We start from the raw sequence: 21,437 nt of genomic DNA, 5'->3' as shown, positions 1-21,437 counted from the left end.
ACATGGTATTTGGTCCCAAATTTTGCGCTTGGGTTTGTTTGCTATACACTAAACCACTAGCGCATGTTGTCTCAAACGGACACATCTCACGTGACTTCCCACTTGGCCGAGGCACGAGACAGGGATGCCCACTGTCTCCGTTGCTATTCGCACTGATCCTGGAACCACTTGCGATCTGGCTCAGATGGGAACCCTCCATCAAGGGGCTCCGGTGGACTGAAGTATGGGAGGATCGTATATCCCTATATGCAGACGATATCCTCCTGTATCTCACCTCCCCTAGAAAATCTATTCTCGAATTACTGAATGTAAGCGAAAAGTTTGGTAGAGTATCAGGTTATAAGATTAAATGGACTAAGTCCATCCTGTTTATCCTTTCTGGTCCGCCGCCTGTTCTGCCATTGACCTGCCCCCTAAGGGCTACTACAGCTGCATTCAAATACCTGGGTATCTTTATAACGCTGGACCCCGACGAATTCTACAGCCTAAATCTCGGCCCCCTTTTGGAACGTTTCAAGCGTGACGTGAAGGTGTGACAGACTCTCCCTCTCACGCTTCTAGGTAAGGCAGCGCTGTATAAAATGATGGCGCTCCCCCGCTTCCTTTACGTGCTTGAAAATACCCCCTCATTGGTCCCTGCACGATACTTTAAAACTATTGCTGCAACAGTATCCCCCCTGCTGTGGGGTGGAGGGCCGCGCCGAATCGCACAAGATAAATTGACTAGAAGTTGGTACGATGGGGGAATTGCACTTCCAAATATAGAACTTTACTATTGGGCGGCACATTTAAAGAGATTAATTTCTGGTTACATGCCTCGCAAACTGAGCCTGCATACCTTGCTGATAGACACTCTTTGGAAGGCAGGGGACTGCTGGGTAATCTCTACAGCCCCCGTCCACCTTCAGACTTGATAGGCCCAACGCAGCACTCCGTGCAGCTCTGGTACCGGGCCAACAGGCGTCTCAAATGCTTTGGAACCATCACCCAAATGACACCACTGTGGGACTCAAACAAGCTGGGCCTCCTCCAAAATAGTAAGAGATTCCAGGCCTGGGACAACATTGGTATTTCAGTGGTAGGGGATTTATGGAAGAAGGATAGGGTGGTAGACTTTGCCCATCCACAAACACAATATGAGATGTCACAGACGGAGATGTTTAGATACCTGCAAGTTAAGCATGCGTTGCAATCGGCTATACCGACGGGCACCATCCTTAAGGAGTCAACTCCTCTCAAAGATAGGCTTTTGACCGAACACATGCAGGATAGGGCCACTTCCCACACATACAGGAAGCTCGTTAATAACCTCCCGGACGTAACAGCCACACTGAAACAAAAATGGTCTGAGGAGGTGGGCCCCTTTGACGACTCTGAATGGCAGGAGGCCTCCGCCTCGCCCCGTGAAGCGGCGATCCCCTCTAGATTAAAACTGGTCCAACTCAAAATATTGCACCGTACATACTACACCAGACCACTCCTACACAAGATAGGAAGAGCCACGCATAAATTCTGCCTGCGTGGCTGCGGGGAAGAGGGGACATTTTTCCACACCATCTGGGAATGTAGGTCCATATCGACATACTGGACAGCAGTGATGCGCACGATTTCTCAAACAAACATCTCCCTGCTGCCGGAGCCTCGGCGCTGCTTGCTAAACTTGTGGGAACCTAATGACCTAAACCACCGGCAGCGGGATTGGGTGATGTTGGGCATGTTGATGGCAAAACGTAACATCGCCAGGCTGTGGGGTTCTGCAGTATCACCGACACTGAATAATTGGTGTAAAGATATGGATGGGGCGATGGTAGCGGAGAGGGCGGTATACATCCATCGTGGCTGCCCAGGAAAATGGGGTAAGATATGGGGTGAGAGGAACACGTTCAGGGGTAACATCTGCAAACCGCCGAGCATCACTGGGGACGATGAGGAACCAGACTAGTGGTACTTGCTCGGATGTACAGTTGATGTAGTGATGTGTTCACAATGTCATGTTCAATATTTGTGACTTCAAATTAAATGCAATTGCGTAAGGCCCGCTATAGTATTCATGTATCTGGTGTAATAATCCTATGCAGATCTGTCCTCATTGCTGTGTAGTTATAAAATAAAAAAACAATTAAAAAACAAAAAAAGCATATTTGTTTCTTATCAAACATCAGTACTCCATGATTGGTTGAACCCAACATAATGAAATAGCATATAATGCAGTCCACATACACAGTATTAAAAATGAAGTCAAAGTAACATGTGGTAGGAATGTGCGAGAATTAGGGAGTTATGGTGTGACAAAGGATGCAATCTATCCAGGGTAATAGACCCAAAAGCAAAGACAGTTATTACTCGGTATGTGTGAGATCATTCACCGCCAAAATGCAGAAAGATGCTCTGTAACATGGGCTTAAGGGTAGCTAAAAGAGATATAGCTAGTTGATGGGGGAGACTGCAGGCAGACAGTTTCAGGGTATACTAACAGAATATTGACTGGTGTTTAAGGCCAAGAGTGAGAGAGAGAGATATACAAGAGTAGGAGATGCCCATCAAGATAAGGGTTGAAGGGTTACAATTCCAGGGACTATTGTGTTATAAACAAGCTATTGATTTTGAAGAAGGTGTACAGTGACTATTAAATCCATTATTTGTGGCTGCAACTGCTCAGTCTGGAGAAATAAAAAACGAGATTCCTGAGAAATCAAAAGAAAGTATTTTAAAAAACTTGACATCAAAGTAGGCTCCAAATAAAATCTGATGAGCATTTTTAACAAAATAAAGTAGTTGGCTTACCACTGACAGGGTCTTTGTTTTTTTAATTTTTTTAATCAAATCTTTGCTAAATCCTTTCTGTGATGCCTTTGTGAGATACATAGCTTCCCAGGTATTGTGAGGTTCATCTAAGATGCAATAACAAGAATTAAATGTTTTCCTTTGAAACAGAATAAACAAACAATGCAATAGCAACTTGGACAATCATTTTGCACAATCATTTTGCACAGTAAGCAGTACAGAAGTATCGAATTTTTGTAAATGATTTACGTAATAACTCAAATAAGAGGTAAGTTAAAGTCAGAAACTTACTTCAGTAGGAGTATTTCTAGATTTATTTATTTATTTATTTTTTTTGAAAATCTTTATTAACATGAAGGCATATGTCATACATACATTATTTTGCAGAAGTCGTAATTTTGCAGGTTGTACAGGCATATATTTGTAGAGCAGCAGTATTAGTTTCCATAGTGAAATATGTTCAGCGCAGGCTCAAGAGACACATATATGATCGATCACAATGGACCTGTGTACATCGTCTTGAGGCCAGTGTTAGCGCCTCACTCTCCACAAGGTTCAACTATATAGCCCTCAATCCACAAGCGGTACTCAGCTGAATAGTTATTGAAACAAAAGAAAACAGAAACTCAACTCTAGTCATCACATTCCCATCATTGTGCACACATCCAGAACCATTCATCAGTCACATTGCTTGTATTTTTCGTTGTTTGCAACCGTTCCAGAGGACTACAGCATGTTTTTGGTATAGGCAATCCCGCAACTAAGCCATCATCGCTTCAGTCTTCCTCCCCCTCTGAATCTATGTCATCATCTTCCGGCAGTGGGTCACAGATGTCCCCTCTATAGATGTTCCATGGCATCCAGACCGTGTTCCATTTGCGGGGGCAGGCCCTGAGTACATACACCGCCCTCTCCGTTACCATAAGCATGTCTATGTTTTTGGTCCATCTAGTCAGTGTAGGCAGTTCCATAGCACCCCATTTCTGCGCAATGTCCCGTTTGGCCACTGTCATGGCCAGTGTAGCCCAGAGCAGGCCATACCTGCCTAGGTCATTGGGGTCCCAGATGTTCAGCAAGCATTTACGGGGTTCGGGTACAAGAGAGATCTTGAGGGTCTGGGAGATAGTGCGCATAATTTGCCGCCAGAACTCCTGTATCTTTGGGCAGTCCCACAGCGTATGAAACAACGTCCCCTCCTCCCCACAGCCTCGAAGACAGAAGGGGTGTGGTGCTCTATGAATCTTGTGGAGAAGCGTTCTAGTGTAATAAATGCGGTGCAGGATTTTGAGTTGTACCAATCTAAATTTCGCCGAAATGCCTACCTCTTTCGGTGACGCAAGCGCTTCATTCCACTCTGACTCATCAATCTGCCCTATCTCTTCTACCCATTTTTCCTTAAGTTTCAGTGTGGGGTCTTCCAGATTGTTAACCAGCTTTTTGTATGTGAGAGAAGTGGCACTCTGTGACATGAAGTCTGTCAATAGTCTATCCTCTAATGGCGAGGACTCTGGTACTTCAGTGTCGGCCGGTATTGCTCGCAGCAGGGCGTGACGTATCTGCATGTATCTGAATGTCTCATTGGGGTGGAGATTGTATTGCTGTCGAAGTTGTGAGAGTGCAATCACCGTGCCCTTGTCCCACAAGTCCCCTATCGTGGAGATCCCTATGTGGTCCCATTGGGTGAATCCCTTGCATGTTCTGAGGTTTCCTAATGATTTTGTGTCCCATAGCGGTGTCATTTTGGTGAGTTTCCCTTTCCAACCCAGTTTCGTATGTGCCATGTGCCACAGGGTAGCCGTATGTTGCGTTGGACCTACCAGGTTCTTAACCTGTGACGTGTTGTACAGGACGGAAAGCATGCCGTCCGTACCCAGCTGAGACCAGTTCGCCTTGTAGGCTGGGTTCCTCCCGCGGGGCGTGGATCCACTGATTGATAATTTTAAGTTGGGCCGCCCAGTAATAGAGCTGAACGTTCGGCAGAGCAATTCCACCCTCGTACCAACTTTTGACCAATTTATCATGCGCTATTCGCGCCGGGCCGTTGTTCCATAGTAGGCTGGTAACCAATGCTGCAATACGCTGGAAGTATCGCGGAGTCACTACATACGGGGTATTTTCTAACACATAGAGGAATCTGGGGAGGGCCATCATCTTATATAAGGCAGCCCGTCCAAGAAGGGTCAATGGCAGGGTTGCCCAGTGTCTGATATCTGCCCGCAGGCGATCCATTGGCGGCTGTAAGTTTTTGTCAAAGAAGTCAGTGGCATTATTAGTGATAACAATACCTAAGTACTTAAAGGAGGTAGTAGCCAATGTCAGGGGGCAGTCCTCACGTAACTGCGGACTCGGGCCCCTGAGGAAGTATACCACCGATTTGGACCAGTTTATGGTATAACCTGACATTTCCCCATGTGTATTGCAGAGATGTAACAGGGCAGGGATCCCACTGCTCGGGTCAATCATGTATATGAGCATATCATCCGCATACAGGGAGATTCTATCCTCCCAGCCAGTCTCCCATGTGATGCCACGAATCAGCGGCGTAGTTCTAATCAGGATTGCCAAGGGTTCCAGCACCAGGGCAAAGAGCAGGGGCGATAACGGACACCCCTGTCTCGTTCCACGTCCCAACAGGAATGTCGGTGAAATGTGGCCATTTGCTGCTACTTGCGCCACTGGTGACGTGTATAGTAGCCGAACCCATGCCGTAAATTTCGGGCCGAAGCCCATACGCGTAAGCACTGCAAACAGATATTCCCATTCTACTAAATCGAACGCCATTCTGGCATCAAGGGAGAGGATCACAGCCTGTTCGGAGAGAAGGTGTGCACGCGCCAACACTCCATGGACCCTCCTGAGATTCAGTGCCGTGCTCCTATGGGGCATAAAGCCCGATTGGTCCGGGTGTATTAGTGTATGCAGATGTGGCGTCAGACGGTTGGCCAGTAGTTTCGCCAGAATTTTGGCTTCCACATTAAGCAAGGATATTGGGCGGTATGAGGTGCAGTCGGTAGGCGATTTGTTTGGTTTCGGTATGGCCACTATCGTGGCCGTGCGCTGGTCGAGCGGCAGTTCCCCCCTGTGCAAACTGTCTGTGTACATGTGGAGTAGCGGTTTACTTAGTTCCGCGGCCATCGTTTTGTACCATTCTACAGGCAATCCGTTGGGACCTAGCGCCTTGCCGGACTGCAATGCCTGTATGGCCAATTGAATTTCTTCCTCTGACAGGTCAAGGTCGAGCTCTAGTTGCGCCTCGTGCGGAAGTCTGGGGATGATGATAATATTGTCTAGTGAGGTCGCCGCTGCTTGCGCCGTGACGACACGCTCCGGGTTGTATATCTTTTGGAAGTGGTGTGCCAGGGTGCGTACAATGTGCTCAGGGTGTGTCTGTAGTTGCCCGTCTTGTGTGTATAGCCTCTGTATGCCTCTGGTGCTCCCTCCTCTTCTATCCAGCCACGCTAGCATCTTCCCTGCCTTGTCACCCACATCATACACCCTATGTGCTGTACCCGCCATGTAGCCTTGTTCTGTCGATTTAAGATGTGCCTGGTATTGTTGCTGTCGCAATTGTAGCAAATGTAAGGTGCCTGGAGTGGGGTTAGACATGTGCCCAGTATTAGCAGTATGGAGTGCCAATTCCAGGTCAGTAAGCACCAGTCGGGATTCCTTCTTGTGTCCCGATATAGTTGCTATCGCGGCACCCCGGAGGACCGTTTTGTACGCTTCCCACAGGACTGAGGGCGAAGCGACCGACCCAGTGTTTTCCTGAAAATATTGCGTTGTCACTAATTTGAGTTGTTTCCTAATCTTGGGGAGTTTCAAATAGTTAGGGTAGACAGGATATATCCTAGCGCGCTTCTTCTCTCTGGTGGTTAGTGATAGGGAGACGGGCGAATGGTCAGATATGCCTCTAGGCAGGATTTCCATCTTGTCTATTGAGCCCATGTCTCTCCCCACAAACAAGAAGTAGTCTATTCGTGAAAGGCTATTATGTGTAGCGGAGTAGTATGTGTACTGGGCCGCCCCCGGATGTAGTTGCCGCCATATGTCTAGAATGCCCATTGCTTCCAGAAAGGCCGGAAGCGTGGAACGCCCCCTGGGGTGCCCTCTTACGGGAAAAGTGTCTAGCGCGGGATCGATTATCGCGTTGAAGTCCCCCCCTATGAATGTGTCACCTTCCGGGAGGTCCAGGAGGAAATTACCAAGTGCCGGCAATGCTGTAGAGTGGAGTGCTGGGGGGACGTACACGGAGACAACATTAAGAGGCCTCCCCTCCCATTGGCCATGTATCGCAGCAAAGCGACCCTGATCATCCGTCTTGCAGCCTCCCAACAGAAAGGGCGACGTTTTTTTCATAAGGATGCCAGTGCCCCTGGAGCCTGTCGTGAACGCCGCATGCGCCGCCATCACATATCCTCGTCTATCTAGCGCTTTACAGGTTGTCCCCGCCAGGTGTGTCTCCTGGAGCAGCACAAGGTCCGGGCCCTGTCGTTTAATAGCCGGTAGTACTAGTCCCCTTTTAATTTTATCCCCTAGGCCTCTGACGTTCCAAGTGAGCATGCGCAGGGGGGGTATCATGGTCGTGCTAGGGGGGACCTCGTCTGGTGAGGTGTTCAGTCTACGTGACATTGGTTCGCATGAGCAGTGCATAGGTGACCTGCTGCTTACTCACCCTCAGGTACGGTGCTGTGCGGGTGAGTATCTGAAGTGGTCGGCAGACGGTGTGCGTGCGTTTCTCAGGACATGAGTGATGACCATTAACAGTAACATTAACATTAGAACTCCCTCTCCATCCCCCCTCCCTGCTCCCCTGCCCCATGGTCCATATCCCTACCCATTTCCCCAACTTGGCAGAGTGCTTTACCCCATTCCTAACCACCTTACTTGCTCGTGGGGTTGGTGAGTCCCCTACAGGCATCGGCCATTGCCCACCCTACTCAGCTTCACCAGCTCCAGGAACCCACATGATGGCCCCGCTTGGACTCTTAGACAATCCGCCTCTCCAACTGGGCCGGCTGTCCGGAGCCAAGCGGGTCCCGTTCCAAATCAGAGTCTAACTCCGCAGTGCCATCTTGAGTCGCAGGAGGGCAGGTCGGTACGTCTGCATGCCCGTTGTTACGATGGTCTGTCCGTTCCCTGTGCGGGCGTCGATGTGTCTCTACCTGCCTCCAGCCATCAATCCAGTCTTGTGCCACTTCTGGCTTGTCAAAAAACCAGGTCTTCCCGTCCGCCACAATCCTCAGTTTAGCGGGGAATAACATTGAGTATGGTAGACCCTTGTCTCGGAGTACTTTTTTGACGTCAGTAAAGGATTTCCGGCGCCTGGCCACTTCTGCTGTGTAGTCCGGAAAAAAGGCCAACGTTGCGTTTTGTAGCTTGACAGGGGGCGAAACCCTCGCAGCCTGTAGGATCGCATCTCGGTCTCTAAAATTAAAAAGTCTTGCCAACACCGGTCGCGGCGCAGCCCCAGGTTTGGGTGTCCCCCCAGGAACCCTGTGAGCCCTCTCGACCGAGAAGAAGTGAGATAGTCCCTTAGGTTTTAGTTTATTCTTGATGAGGTCCTCGACGTACAGGTCCATCGCTCTCTTCCCCTCCGTCTCCGGCAGGCCAAGAATGCGTATGTTGTTCCTTCGGGAACGCCCTTCTTGGTCGTCCAACTTGTCCTGCAGCACCCTGGTGAGTTTTTCCATCCGTTCCATTGCCACCTGCAGTTCCGAAGTGTCTTCCATCAACGATTTCGTCACCACTTCAACTTGAGAGACTCTTTCGGTCATTTTTTGGAAGTCTGCACGTAGTAGCGTAACCTCGGACGAGATGGAGCCCACTGTCATCTTTACCTCGGAGAGCGTCTTCATAATGTCCTCCAGTGTCACCCTCTTGGTTCCGTCCGAGTCAGGAGGAGAGCCTGCGGAGCTCCTTCCAGTATTGTGGGAGTTTCCCTGTTGGCTATAGGCAAACTTATCCAGCTTGGCTTGCGTCGAAGTACTCCTGTTTCCTTTTCCCGCCATGAGTGGAGGCGTAGCCCACCTCAGGGCGCACCGCTGGGTACCCGACGCCTGGGTCTAGGGGTTATGTCCAATTCCGTCAAGTGGACGACGATGCCCTGTCTGTGAGTGGGGACACGTGTATGAGGCTGTTATTTTGCAGCAGTAGTCTTGTATCAGTTCTCAGTGCTAGTGAAAGGTATGGCGCCGGCTGGGTCCACTGGCCGGTCAAATGCGGGGGGTGGATGCCGTCGGATCGGTGCGCAGTTAATAAGACGGTGGGTCCCGCGTTGACAGGCTCCGCAGCAAACCCTTTGCACCGGAGTATGTACCCCGTGTCAGCAATGCGCCACTACTGTGTCCCGGGAGGGTGATGGGAGGCAGTCTGGGGCCCGATCAGAGCGTTAGTCGTTATACCGCTCCCGGCATGTGCCTCTGATGGTACCGCTTGCGTCGCTGATAATGCTCGCAGTCAGCTCGCCAGTGACAGGTTCATTTACTGCCCTCAGTGTGCGCCGCCTCAGCAAGGGGGGGGGGGGGTTTCTAGGCCTCCCAGGATCTCGGGGTCTTTCTCCGGGCGCTCGCAGTCAATATGGCGTCTCACTCTGGCGCAGTTTGTTTTCAGTTAGTCGCACCAGCGCCGGTCACCCAAGAAGTCGCAGCTCCGTCACGTAGCCCCCGGTGGTTGCTCCTGGTGAGTCTCGTCACATCAGGTGCCCCGGGAAGGCATTCCTTACTTGTTTAGGCTGACCTCCAGGGGAGCGGCTGTTGGGTCCGAGGTCAGGCCGGCCAAAGCGCACCTCCGTCGGGGGCAGCAAGCACGCCAGGCCGGTGCTCTCACGCCGATATAGGCCCAGGGACGCCGGTATCTGACACTGCGGTTTCCGGCCTCCGATGCCTTCCGGAGCCGGACCTAGCGCTACCGCTCGGGTCCCGGTGCTGGTTCCGCCGCTTCAGGCGGGCGGTGCGTCGGATAAATGTGCCGGATTACATGAAAGGCCGATTTGCCTCAGGGAGCTCCCTTCTCAAGCGGCCGCCATGCTCGGCTGCTAGCCACGCCCCCGTATTTCTAGATTTTGATCTAATTCCGGTCTTATGGTACTCAGAAAAACTGCAACGGTCATTTTCTAGGAGTAGTCACAAGCTTAAAATGTATACAGCCAAGATTTCACCAGGTAGAAATTTCCACATACAACAATTTTTTTATGTAAATACATTAGTACATTTTACTTTTATTTTTGCTTCCCCAAGAAAAATCAATTCTCTGCCACTGACTGGAGTAAATGTGCCTGCATTTCCAGAATGGAAACTATGTTTTTTTTTAATAAACACATTTTCATAGAGTTTTAGACCAGCAACGCCGGTGAAATAAATGGAACATGGTATACACGGTACAGCATTGCAAGTAGCAAACAGTCCATACAAGGCAAGATATCCAGCAATAGTAAGATAAAGCATGCCCATTAGACCCAGCAGCACAAGGTTGCAACCAAGTAAGCGAGCTGCCCCAGCCAGTTCCTCCACACCCATCCATGTTTCCGAGGGCAGCCATGTGCTTCAAAGACCAACCACTCTTGTTGCGGACACCAACCGACAACTCTTCTCCACTTCAACAGAGCAGGCGATTCAGGGGCCATCCACACAGAAGGATTAAACTGACTTGCATGATAAGTGAAAAATTGTATATTCCTTCTGTACATGTGTGCGGTCTTTATGATATTGTAATTTTGTGTACACTCTCTGGGGAAGACTTTTGATATCATGCGAAAAGCATTGTTGTGACCTTATGGACCATGCACTGTTTTATGTTGGGGTGTTTGAGAATGTGCAAGTATGTGGTTGCGTGATAGATAGAATGAGTGGGTAGGTGTGTGACTCATGTGACCTTTTGATATTGACTTTCATGTCTTGTATTCTACGCACTAAATAATATTAATACAAATGTATGTATTTTTCTAATTCATGTGTATGTATTCCATTTGGGAAAACTCTGAGTTTGTAGGAACATGTTTTTCTTATTGGTGACTTACTAGCACCAGTTAAAATTAAATTGGGTGGGGGGCGTGGCTAGCAGAGCAGCGAGATGGCCGCTCTCTGAGTGAGCTCCGCCGGCTACTTTAATTAATCCTCTACGCCATCCTGTTCCTGGCGCCTGCGGACCCCCATTCCTCCCGGGTCCCGCTCCGCAAGCCCGGGTGATCCTCTGACCCGAGTTTGGTGCGCGGAGGTGGTTTATCCTGGAAGCGACAGAAGACGGCAGTACCAGCGGCTGGTGTGCGGGCATTGCGCCCCGCCGGAAGTGACTCTAGCTGGGAGCCGGGGTTAACTGTGGGCCGCGGCTTCGTAGGCCCCTGCGGACTGGTTGAACTCGGCGGAGGTCTGGCGCTTGCCGTGTTCACGCCGAGGGAACTTCACTATCGTGCCCCCGCTGCACCTAACGGCGATCACCGCTGACAGACCTGCTGCTACCGCCGAGGCTGGGCGGGCGCGGTCGCGCTACGGAAGAGGGATTCTTAGGCCAGCTGCGTCGGAGCTTGCACGAGAGGGGCCCGGTGCAGGGACAAGAAGACGCGTCTGCATCATCTGCACTGCGGCGGGAGCTGGAGAGAAGGTGAGGAGGTGCTGCGGAGGGACGGGTTTCCCCTGGCAGTGTTCCCGCTCCACGACTGCGCCCGGGCCCCCCTGCGGCTCCTGAACTCGACGGAGTGGGCTGCCGTGTGCATGGTAGGCCGCCTTGTGGCCCCAATCCCCTTACAGCCCCTGCGCTGGGTTTTATTCTGCCTGGTGAGTGGCCTCCCCACTACATTCTGAGAGCCCGCCATTTTGGACCCTGAGGAGCCTTGCTAGTCACGTGGCAGTTTGGGGGACATCGCTGATCGCCTGCTACTATATGTAACGCGGCTGGCCCACAATACCGCGATCGCTCCTTCGCACCTGGCGCGCCCTAGCATCACCTGGATAATCACGAGCGGGCTGGGCGCTTGCTGGCTGGGGCGCAGAGTAGGTGCTACCTAACTGCGTGGCAGGAGGACCTCTTCGGACTGTGGTGATGGGAAAAAACGACGCAAGGCAAGCGAAACTAAGCTTTGACAATAGGAAAACGCCGAAAAACAAAACGATGGAATTGGATAATGGCGCATCGTCATCGCACGGTACTACCCCAGACATTGACTTTGGGGCCCTCATCATGGAGGTGAGATCCAGCTTGAAGAGCATAGATGCCAAGCTTGACACCATGGCTGCGCAACTTGAATCAGTGAAAACTAAGGTGGACGCTCACGAGACGAGGCTGGACTGTCTCGAAAATAGGCAGACTGAATGCTGTGAATTTCAGCAGCAGGCCAAGAAGCACATAACTACACTGGAGCGGGAAATTGAAAATTTGCGCACAAAGTCGGACGATTTGGAGGCGCGCTCCAGAAGGTCCAACATACGCATTACAGGCGTTCCGGAGACGACAAACACGGGGAAGATGGAATCGTTTGTATCGTGCCTCCTGCATGACCTGTTCGACCCAGATCTGTCCCCGGTCTTCGCGGTGGAGAGAGCGCATAGATCCCTTGGGAAAAAACCCCCGGTGGGCGCCCCTCCGCGTCCAATACTGGCTAAACTGCTAAACTACCAAGATAGGGACGCCGTTCTGCGCTTGGCGAGAGAGAAGGGTAAGATCACGCACCAGGGCAATCAAATCTCATTTTACCCAGATTTCACCCCCCTGGTGCAGGCGGCCCGCAAGGAATTCATACCAGCCAAGAAGATTCTACTGCAAGCTGGTGTGCCCTACTCTTTACTATACCCGGCAAAATTGAAGGTTCAGCACGACAACGCGCCCCACTTCTTCACTGACGCCAAATCAGCCCTCAAGTTCGCCAAACACATCTGTGCTGGAGCCAGGAGGAAATCGCCGAGACTTGAGGAAGCTTCGGATCCCCTAAGTGACAATGACTGAGGTCTCTACAATGCCCACCCTGACTGGATGCGACTTTCATCTTTGCCTCGAGGATGGGGGCCTGTTGGCGCCCAGCACACAGGTCTGTTACACTCGCATTGTCTCATTGCGGGTAAGTCTTGGAGTCACTTTTATACACAGACTTTTGCTGCAGTAACCATGCCTCCAATGTGACATTGTTTGCTTGCGGACTTTGTGGACCGGGAGCTGGGGGAACTGCTAGAGCTCAGGAACGCTAAAGTTTGACTGTAGCCACCCCGAGTACACGGGGGTGTTTGCCGAGCGCACCACGCCCCATGGGGTGCCTCCCTTTGTTGTTGATGTTGGGGTGTTTCCACGCTATGCGTGTGTGTTTCTGGGGTATGTCACGACCTGATTGGGGGGTTGCTGAGGGAGGGGGGCGGAGGGGGGGATTTCATAAGTTGCGAGTTTTCGTCCGTATCTGGTGCACTGTACTACTACGAATGCCTCTCTTTTTGCGCGCTAGGTCTGCTGATGTTGTGCCTGAGCACTTGTCTGGCCTCCGGGGGCGGGGATGTGTGGGGATATTGCTGTGCTGGACTGCACTCTGATGGGGGGTATCAAACTCTGGACTTGGAACATTAGAGGCCTTGGGGACTACAAGAAAGCCCGATTACTGCATGGCATGCTGTCCAGACACAATGTTGATATTTGCTTCCTACAAGAAACTCATTTAAATGTGATCCCCTCGGCCCGATTGAAAAATTCCCGATGGGCTCACATCTATTCCTCCATTTACTCCAGTTATGCGAGGGGCGTTGCCATACTCATCCGTAGAGGGTTGGATTGGAGGGAGTTTTCTCAGGTACGCGATGTTGAGGGAAGGTATGTCTTACTTCATGGGTCTTTACAGGGGCGACCCATTGTCCTGGCTGCAATCTATGGCCCAAACGTGGACGATCCTGATTTTTTTTGAAGTGTTTGGGCGAAGATTGAGTTACTGAACTGCAGGTCGATTGTGCTGGGGGGTGATTTCAACATTGCATTGAATGATGACATGGATCGCAGGGGTGTGAGCAGACCGCAGCATGCTAGAGCGCGTCAGGCAGTCTTTGATGTCATGAATGAGGGTCTGCTTTCAGATGTGTGGAGAGCTAGGCACCCGGGAGTCAAGGTGGGGACCTGCTACACCTGTCATAAAGCTGCCTGGTCACGGCTAGACTTCTGGTTGGTGTCTCCTGAAGTTGCGACATGGGTATCGAATGTTGATATTATGGCTAGATCGCTGTCGGACCATGCTCCGTGTATGTTAGAATTGAGCCCCCCAGACACCATACACAGGGCGTTCCAATGGCGCCTTCCTCCTCACGTGCTCACGGACCCAGTATTCGTGGAAGAGATTAGAGGGGACATCATTACATACTTTGAAGAGAATGCTGGTTCTGCCACATCCGAGGCTATTGTTTGGGACGCCTTTAAAGCTGTAATCAGAGGTCAGTGTATAGCGCGAAAAGCCGGGGTCCTACGCTCCATCAGGGACACGCTAGCTACACTTGAGGGGGAACTGAGGGGTCTTGATGCTGCTTTTAGCTCTGATCCGTCGTTGGAGATTGCTGGCGCTCTCAAAACCAAATTGCTGGCCTTTAATGAGGAAGCGGAGCGGGAGGTGAAATTTCTAGGGAAGCAGGCTGAGGCGCGCAGATATGGAGAAGGGGATAGACCAAGTAGGACCCTTGCCAGACTGACTACTCCTCGTACACATTCGAACTACATACACACTATCTATGATACATCTGGACACTTAGTGATGGGCCAAGAAGCAGTGCTAGGCGCCTTCGCAGACTTCTATGCTACCCTGTACACCTCAAGGCAACCCACAGCACCGCCTTCCCTGCGCGACTTTCTTGATTCCATAGCACTAGTATGGTTCAACGATAACCACAGACAGTACATGGACCTCTCGGTCACGATACAAGACATTGCCCAGGTGATCAAGAGCATGCCAGCTAATAAAGCCCCTGGCCCAGATGGTCTGACAACCTCTTTTTATAAAACCTATGTAACTGAACTGGCGCCGAGACTACACTCTGTATTTGTCGAGGCTCTCGAGTCGAATACACTTCCAGATTCCATGCGTGAGGCTCTAATTATCACACTACTAAAACCGGATAAAGATGAACAACAGTTAGACTCCTACAGACCCCTGTCTCTTATCAACGTGGATGCTAAAATATACGCGAAAGTTATTGCGGATCGGTTGCAACCGATGTTGCCTATGATTGCGCTTCCGGATCAATCGGGATTCATCCCTGGTCGCGCGACATCGCATAATCTCAGGACTATCTTCTCTGTCCTTCACTATTTACACCCATCTGTACAGGCGGCGGTGGTGTTCCTTGACGCCACCAAGGCCTTCGACTCCTTGGAATGGCCCTACCTCTTCAGTGTCCTAGGGCGGATGGGATTCAGTCAGAACTTCATGACCCTGATCAAGCTCCTTTACACAGCACCCAGAGCCCGGGTGAGCGTTAATGGCCTCATCTCCCCACCGTTTCGTGTATCGAGAGGAACTAGGCAGGGATGTCCTCTATCCCCGCTACTCTTCGCGATAGCGATGGAGCCGCTTGCGGCTCGAATACGGCAACATCACACAGCCAGGGGCATTGGGTTTAGTGCTAGAAGCTTACTGATTTCGTTATACGCGGATGATGTCACCCTATACGTCCTTAATCCTAAAGATAACCTAAGTCCGATACTCCGTGAATTTGTACGCTTTGAGGGCCTGGCGGGGATTTCCATTAACTGGGCGAAGTCGGTGGCGTTCCCACTGACGGAGAGCACTGTTCGCCCTGCTCCTGATTACCCCCTCAGATGGGAGACGGGAGCTGTCAAATATTTGGGTATCTGGATCAGCCGAGATGTGCAGGAGTTGTGGTCGCTGAATTTCGGAAGGGCGGTCGACTGGTTGGAAGGGAAGGTCGAGGTCTGGAACAAACTGCCGCTGTCTCTGGTCGCGAGAATTGCACTGGCTAAAATGGTGGTTCTCCCCAAATTCTTGTATTTGTTTGTCAACGTGCCACTGCCTATGACAGCGCCCTTCCATGCTCGTGTACGCTCCCTGCTGCTGAAATTGGTGTGGGCCGGCGGTCAGGCCAGAGTCTCCTGGGACTTACTCACGCTTCCACTCCGTCAGGGGGGTCTGGGTGCCCCGGACTTGAAGCTCTATTCACTCTGTGCGCAAGCTCAGTTCCTGCATTTCTGGGCCTACCCCACCCCATACCAGCCACACGCTGCGGTAGAACTAGCCGTGGTCGCCCCCTTGCCTTTACGAGTGGCACTATATGGCAAGGTCACATGCCCGTCGCGTGAGGTGGACACGGTGGAAATGGTCCGCTGGTCCTGGCGAGAACTCCAGAAGAGAGCCGGTCTCTCCCTACTCTATGCGCCAGCCGTCCCACTGAGAGGTAACCCGATGCTGCCTTGTTTGACAGCAAGGGGTGGCGTCCTCACCATCCGTGGCAATCGCCTTTTCACATTCGCTGACTTATATCCGGAAGGCACTTTTCTTGAGATGCCCGCTGACGAGGACAGCCTGCCCAGCTCGTTTGCTGACACGTTACTGTATCATTCCCTTAGGGAATCTTGCAAGAAGATGGGACCGGGCTTCCCGGAAGAACCCTGCACACTGGCTGCTCTCCAAAACTTGCTGTCACGACTTTCTTCCAAAAAGCTGGTGTCCAGACTGTATAACTGCATGCAGGAACAGGCTCCGGTGACGGAGGCCGTGGCCAAACACGCTTGGGCTGCTGACCTTGAGAATCAGCTGCCGGACGACATGTGGGAATATTGCTGTGCTCAACTGACAGCCCTATCCCCTAATTATCGGTTGAGGCTTATCCACTTCAAATTCCTACATCGGTATTACCGCACTCCGACACTACTACACCGTATGGGTCTCCGTGAGGACGCCTCTTGCTGGAGATGTGGGAGCGTGGATGCGACCTTTATTCATATGGCTTGGAGCTGCCCTCGATTGAGCACATTCTGGTCGGAGGTCTTCACTGCCGTCAATCACATCATACACAGAACTGACTCACCGTCACCACTGCTGGGTCTGCTGGGGTATGTTAAAGACACTACACCCTGCGACAGGAAATTACATGCGATGCTCCTACTGTACGCTAAACGTCAGGTCGCACTGCACTGGGGCAGATCGGCTCTCCCCTCGTTCGAGGGCTGGATTAGGGATGTGACGTATGGCCACACACAACTGGCACACTATTGGGAGACCATGCCCTCCGCTTCCAGACCCACTGACATCTGGGGTCCGTTTGTACAGTGGACTGCTGCGCGCGCGAGTTCAGACACCCCAGGTACATCACGCGCTACGAGTGTATCAGATGATATGGGCTGAGGTTGCGTGCTACGTAGGTTAATGATTGCAGTCCTGAGTGGTGGCGCTGTCGAATACAAGCCTTGCCCTGAAATGCGCTCTGCGGTTGCTGTCCCCACTAACCCTGTTCTTGTCCCTGACCTCTTCCTCCCGCTGGCCCTCAGGTGACATATTGCTTGCCCCCCCCCTCCCCTGCACGCCCCTCAGCCTATACGGGCACAGATGGGATGCCATTGCACGCCTGCCCGGACCGTGGCTTGCCTTCTGTCTGAGTGCTCCATGGCGAGACCGCGCAACTCTTTTCTGGACTGACGTGCTGTATGACTGCTGTTTATATGTACTTGCACCTATGTTTTGATGTTTCTTTTTGGGTTAGCTTGTTGGGGGGTCCTGTTGGGAGGTAAAAACAGTGCTGTTAGGCATATCCTTTACATTGGCCGCTGCAGCGGTTGGTTGGCCGTTGCTTCTTTAGGGGCGGCTTCACTGCTCTTCTATATCGTTCAATTGTCTGCGACACTGTGAGAAAAGCAAGTCCGTTTCCTCGCTGAAGTCGAACTGCACACGCAACAGATTTTATTGTATCTCCTGTTTATTTCTGCATGATTCACCCGGTCGGATATCGGCCTCTGGTTGTTTTCTTTGTGATTTATTGTATGCCCTAATTTATAGCGGCCTGCCTCCGGGTTGTTGGCGTGACGCAGTGTGAATCTTCATTTGCATTTGTTTCAAATCGATGACTTGCAATAAAAAAAAAAAAAAAAAAAAAAAAATTAAATTGGGTCAGAGGGTCGTGTTCTCACATCCTTGTCAGTGGATTCAGGGGCCATCCCCTTCGAGGCAATATCGTGCTTCGCTACCAGCAAGGCCATACCTAGGAAAGACCTCTCAGCCATCATGCGCCCAGAGGCCTCAAACACCCCGAGAAGAACCAATAAGGGAGAAAGAGGAACCTCACACCCCAACACCTCTGACAAGTCCCGGGTCACCCTTGTCCAGTACTGGAGCACCACATCACAGGCCCACACCATGTGATAGAAATCTGCTTGATCGGCTCCGCACCGAGGACATGTGGAAGCGTGTCGCAAGCCTGCCCGATGCAGCAGAATAAAGTTAGTTGGTCTGAATAAGAAGCAGTTTAGAGGAGGTGGCGAGTTCCTGAGGAGCCATCAGTGCGTCTCACCAGTACTCATCCTCCACAGAGCCAATCCAACCCTCCCATCGGGTCCTAAGGTGGTGTAGCAACCGGGAGAATTGATAACAAGTGTGCGGTAAATCTTCAAAATCCCACCCCGGCCCAAAGGCCCCATTAATAGCTCGATTCATAAAGGGGGTGGTGATGGACAGAGTATCTGAATTAAGCAGAACACTCCTACCCAGTCAAAAGATCAGGGCTTGATCCATCACCGTTTTTTAGCTCACTGCACCATCCCAGCTCAGAACCTGGCTACATGCAAATTAGTCTGACCCTGGCCCAGTGCATCATGGGAACAGGGCAGACCAAACTACCAAGCCAATTCCTTACTGGAAAGGAAACAAGCTTCCGGGGACCGGTTTCTGGCATTACAGCCGTCTTCGGCCCGGCTTGCTTGAATCCTGATGGTGCAGTGAGCAAGGGACTCACATCTGAGCATACCCTTCCACACTAGTGGTGGCCAAAACGATTCATAAAGGGGGTGGTGATGGATAGAGTATCTGAATTAAGCAGAACACTCCTACCCAGTCAAAAGATCAGGGCTTGATCCATCACCGTTTTTTAGCTCACTGCACCATCCCAGTTCAGAACCTGGCTACATGCAAATTAGTCTGACCCTGGCCCAGTGCATCATGGGAACAGGGCAGACCAAACTACCAAGCCAATTCCTTACTGGAAAGGAAACAAGCTTCCGGGGACCGGTTTCTGGCATTACAGCCGTCTTCGGCCCGGCTTGCTTGAATCCTGATGGTGCAGTGAGCAAGGGACTCACATCTGAGCATACCCTTCCACACTTGTGGTGGCCAAAACGATTCATAAAGGGGGTGGTGATGGACAGAGTATCTGAATTAAGCAGAACACTCCTACCCAGTCAAAAGATCAGGGCTTCATCCATCACCGTTTTTTAGCTCACTGCACCATCCCAGCTCAGAACCTGGCTACATGCAAATTAGTCTGACCCTGGCCCAGTGCATCATGGGAACAGGGCAGACCAAACTACCAAGCCAATTCCTTACTGGAAAGGAAACAAGCTTCCGGGGATCGGTTTCTGGCATTACAGCCGTCTTCGGCCCGGCTTGCTTGAATCCTGATGGTGCAGTGAGCAAGGGACTCACATCTGAGCATACCCTTCCACACTTGTGGTGGCCAAAACGATTCATAAAGGGGGTGGTGATGGACAGAGTATCTGAATTAAGCAGAACACTCCTACCCAGTCAAAAGATCAGGGCTTGATCCATCACCGTTTTTTAGCTCACGGCACCATCCCAGCTCAGAACCTGGCTACATGCAAATTAGTCTGACCCTGGCCCAGGGCATTATGGGAACAGGGCAGACCAAACTACCAAGCCAATTCCTTACTGGAAAGGAAACAAGCTTCCGGGGACCGGTTTCTGGCATTATAGCCGTCTTCAGCCCGGCTTGCTTGAATCCTGATGGTGCAGTGAGCAAGGGACTCACATCTGAGCATACCCTTCCACACTTGTGGTGGCCAAAACGATTCATAAAGGGGGTGGTGATGGACAGAGTATCTGAATTAAGCAGAACACTCCTACCCAGTCAAAAGATCAGGGCTTGATCCATCACCGTTTTTTAGCTCACTGCACCATCCCAGCTCAGAACCTGGCTACATGCAAATTAGTCTGACCCTGGCCCAGTGCATCATGGGAACAGGACAGACCAAACTACCAAGCCAATTCCTTACTGGAAAGGAAACAAGCTTCCGGGGACCGGTTTCTGGCATTACAGCCGTCTTCGGCCCGGCTTGCTTGAATCCTGATGGTGCAGTGAGCAAGGGACTCACATCTGAGCATACCCTTCCACACTTGTGGTGGCCAAAACGATTCATAAAGGGGGTGGTGATGGACAGAGTATCTGAATTAAGCAGAACACTCCTACCCAGTCAAAAGATCAGGGCTTGATCCATCACCGTTTTTTAGCTCACTGCACCATCCCAGCTCAGAACCTGGCTACATGCAAATTAGTCTGACCCTGGCCCAGTGCATCATGGGAACAGGGCAGACCAAACTACCAAGCCAATTCCTTACTGGAAAGGAAACAAGCTTCCGGGGACCGGTTTCTGGCATTACAGCCGTCTTCGGCCCGGCTTGCTTGAATCCTGATGGTGCAGTGAGCAAGGGACTCACATCTGAGCATACCCTTCCACACTTGTGGTGGCCAAAACGATTCATAAAGGGGGTGGTGATGGACAGAGTATCTGAATTAAGCAGAACACTCCTACCCAGTCAAAAGATCAGGGCTTGATCCATCACCGTTGTTTAGCTCACTGCACCATCCCCGCTCAGAACCTGGCTACATGCAAATTAGTCTGACCCTGGCCCAGTGCATCATGGGAACAGGGCAGACCAAACTACCAAGCCAATTCCTTACTGGAAAGGAAACAAGCTTCCGGGGACCGGTTTCTGGCATTACAGCCGTCTTCGGCCCGGCTTGCTTGAATCCTGATGGTGCAGTGAGCAAGGGACTCACATCTGAGCATACCCTTCCACACTTGTGGTGGCCAAAACGATTCATAAAGGGGGTGGTGATGGACAGAGTATCTGAATTAAGCAGAACACTCCTACCCAGTCAAAAGATCAGGGCTTGATCCATCACCGTTGTTTAGCTCACTGCACCATCCCCGCTCAGAACCTGGCTACATGCAAATTAGTCTGACCCTGGCCCAGTGCATCATGGGAACAGGGCAGACCAAACTACCAAGCCAATTCCTTACTGGAAAGGAAACAAGCTTCCGGGGACCGGTTTCTGGCATTACAGCCGTCTTCGGCCCGGCTTGCTTGAATCCTGATGGTGCAGTGAGCAAGGGACTCACATCTGAGCATACCCTTCCACACTTGTGGTGGCCAAAACGATTCATAAAGGGGGTGGTGATGGACAGAGTATCTGAATTAAGCAGAACACTCCTACCCAGTCAAAAGATCAGGGCTTGATCCATCACCGTTTTTTAGCTCACTGCACCATCCCAGCTCAGAACCTGGCTACATGCAAATTAATCTGACCCTGGCCCAGTGCATCCTGGGAACAGGGCAGACCAAACTACCAAGCCAATTCCTTACTGGAAAGGAAACAAGCTTCCGGGGACCATTAATAGCTCAGCTTCCAAGGGGTTAAACCCAGGGAGAGAATCTATTGGGAGGGAATGGGCATGAAGGGCCC

General features: G+C 51.3%; 1 protein-coding gene across 1 annotated transcript in view; it reads right to left on the bottom strand.

Annotated features, from left to right (window-relative positions):
• The window catches only part of PRKDC (protein kinase, DNA-activated, catalytic subunit), a 3,158,350-nt gene that overhangs the window by 2,797,808 nt on the left and 339,105 nt on the right, over positions 1-21,437 (bottom strand). Inside the window, exon 22 of the mRNA XM_078687323.1 lies at positions 2,785-2,891. Within this exon, the coding sequence (XP_078543449.1) occupies positions 2,785-2,891 (107 nt within the window). The remainder of the gene's footprint in view (positions 1-2,784; positions 2,892-21,437) is intronic.

The sequence above is a fragment of the Lissotriton helveticus genome, chromosome 4_1 (genome assembly GCF_964261635.1).
Source record: "Lissotriton helveticus chromosome 4_1, aLisHel1.1, whole genome shotgun sequence".
In the NCBI taxonomy this organism is placed as follows: Eukaryota; Metazoa; Chordata; class Amphibia; order Caudata; family Salamandridae; genus Lissotriton; species Lissotriton helveticus.
This window is presented reverse-complemented; position numbering and strand designations above follow the sequence as displayed.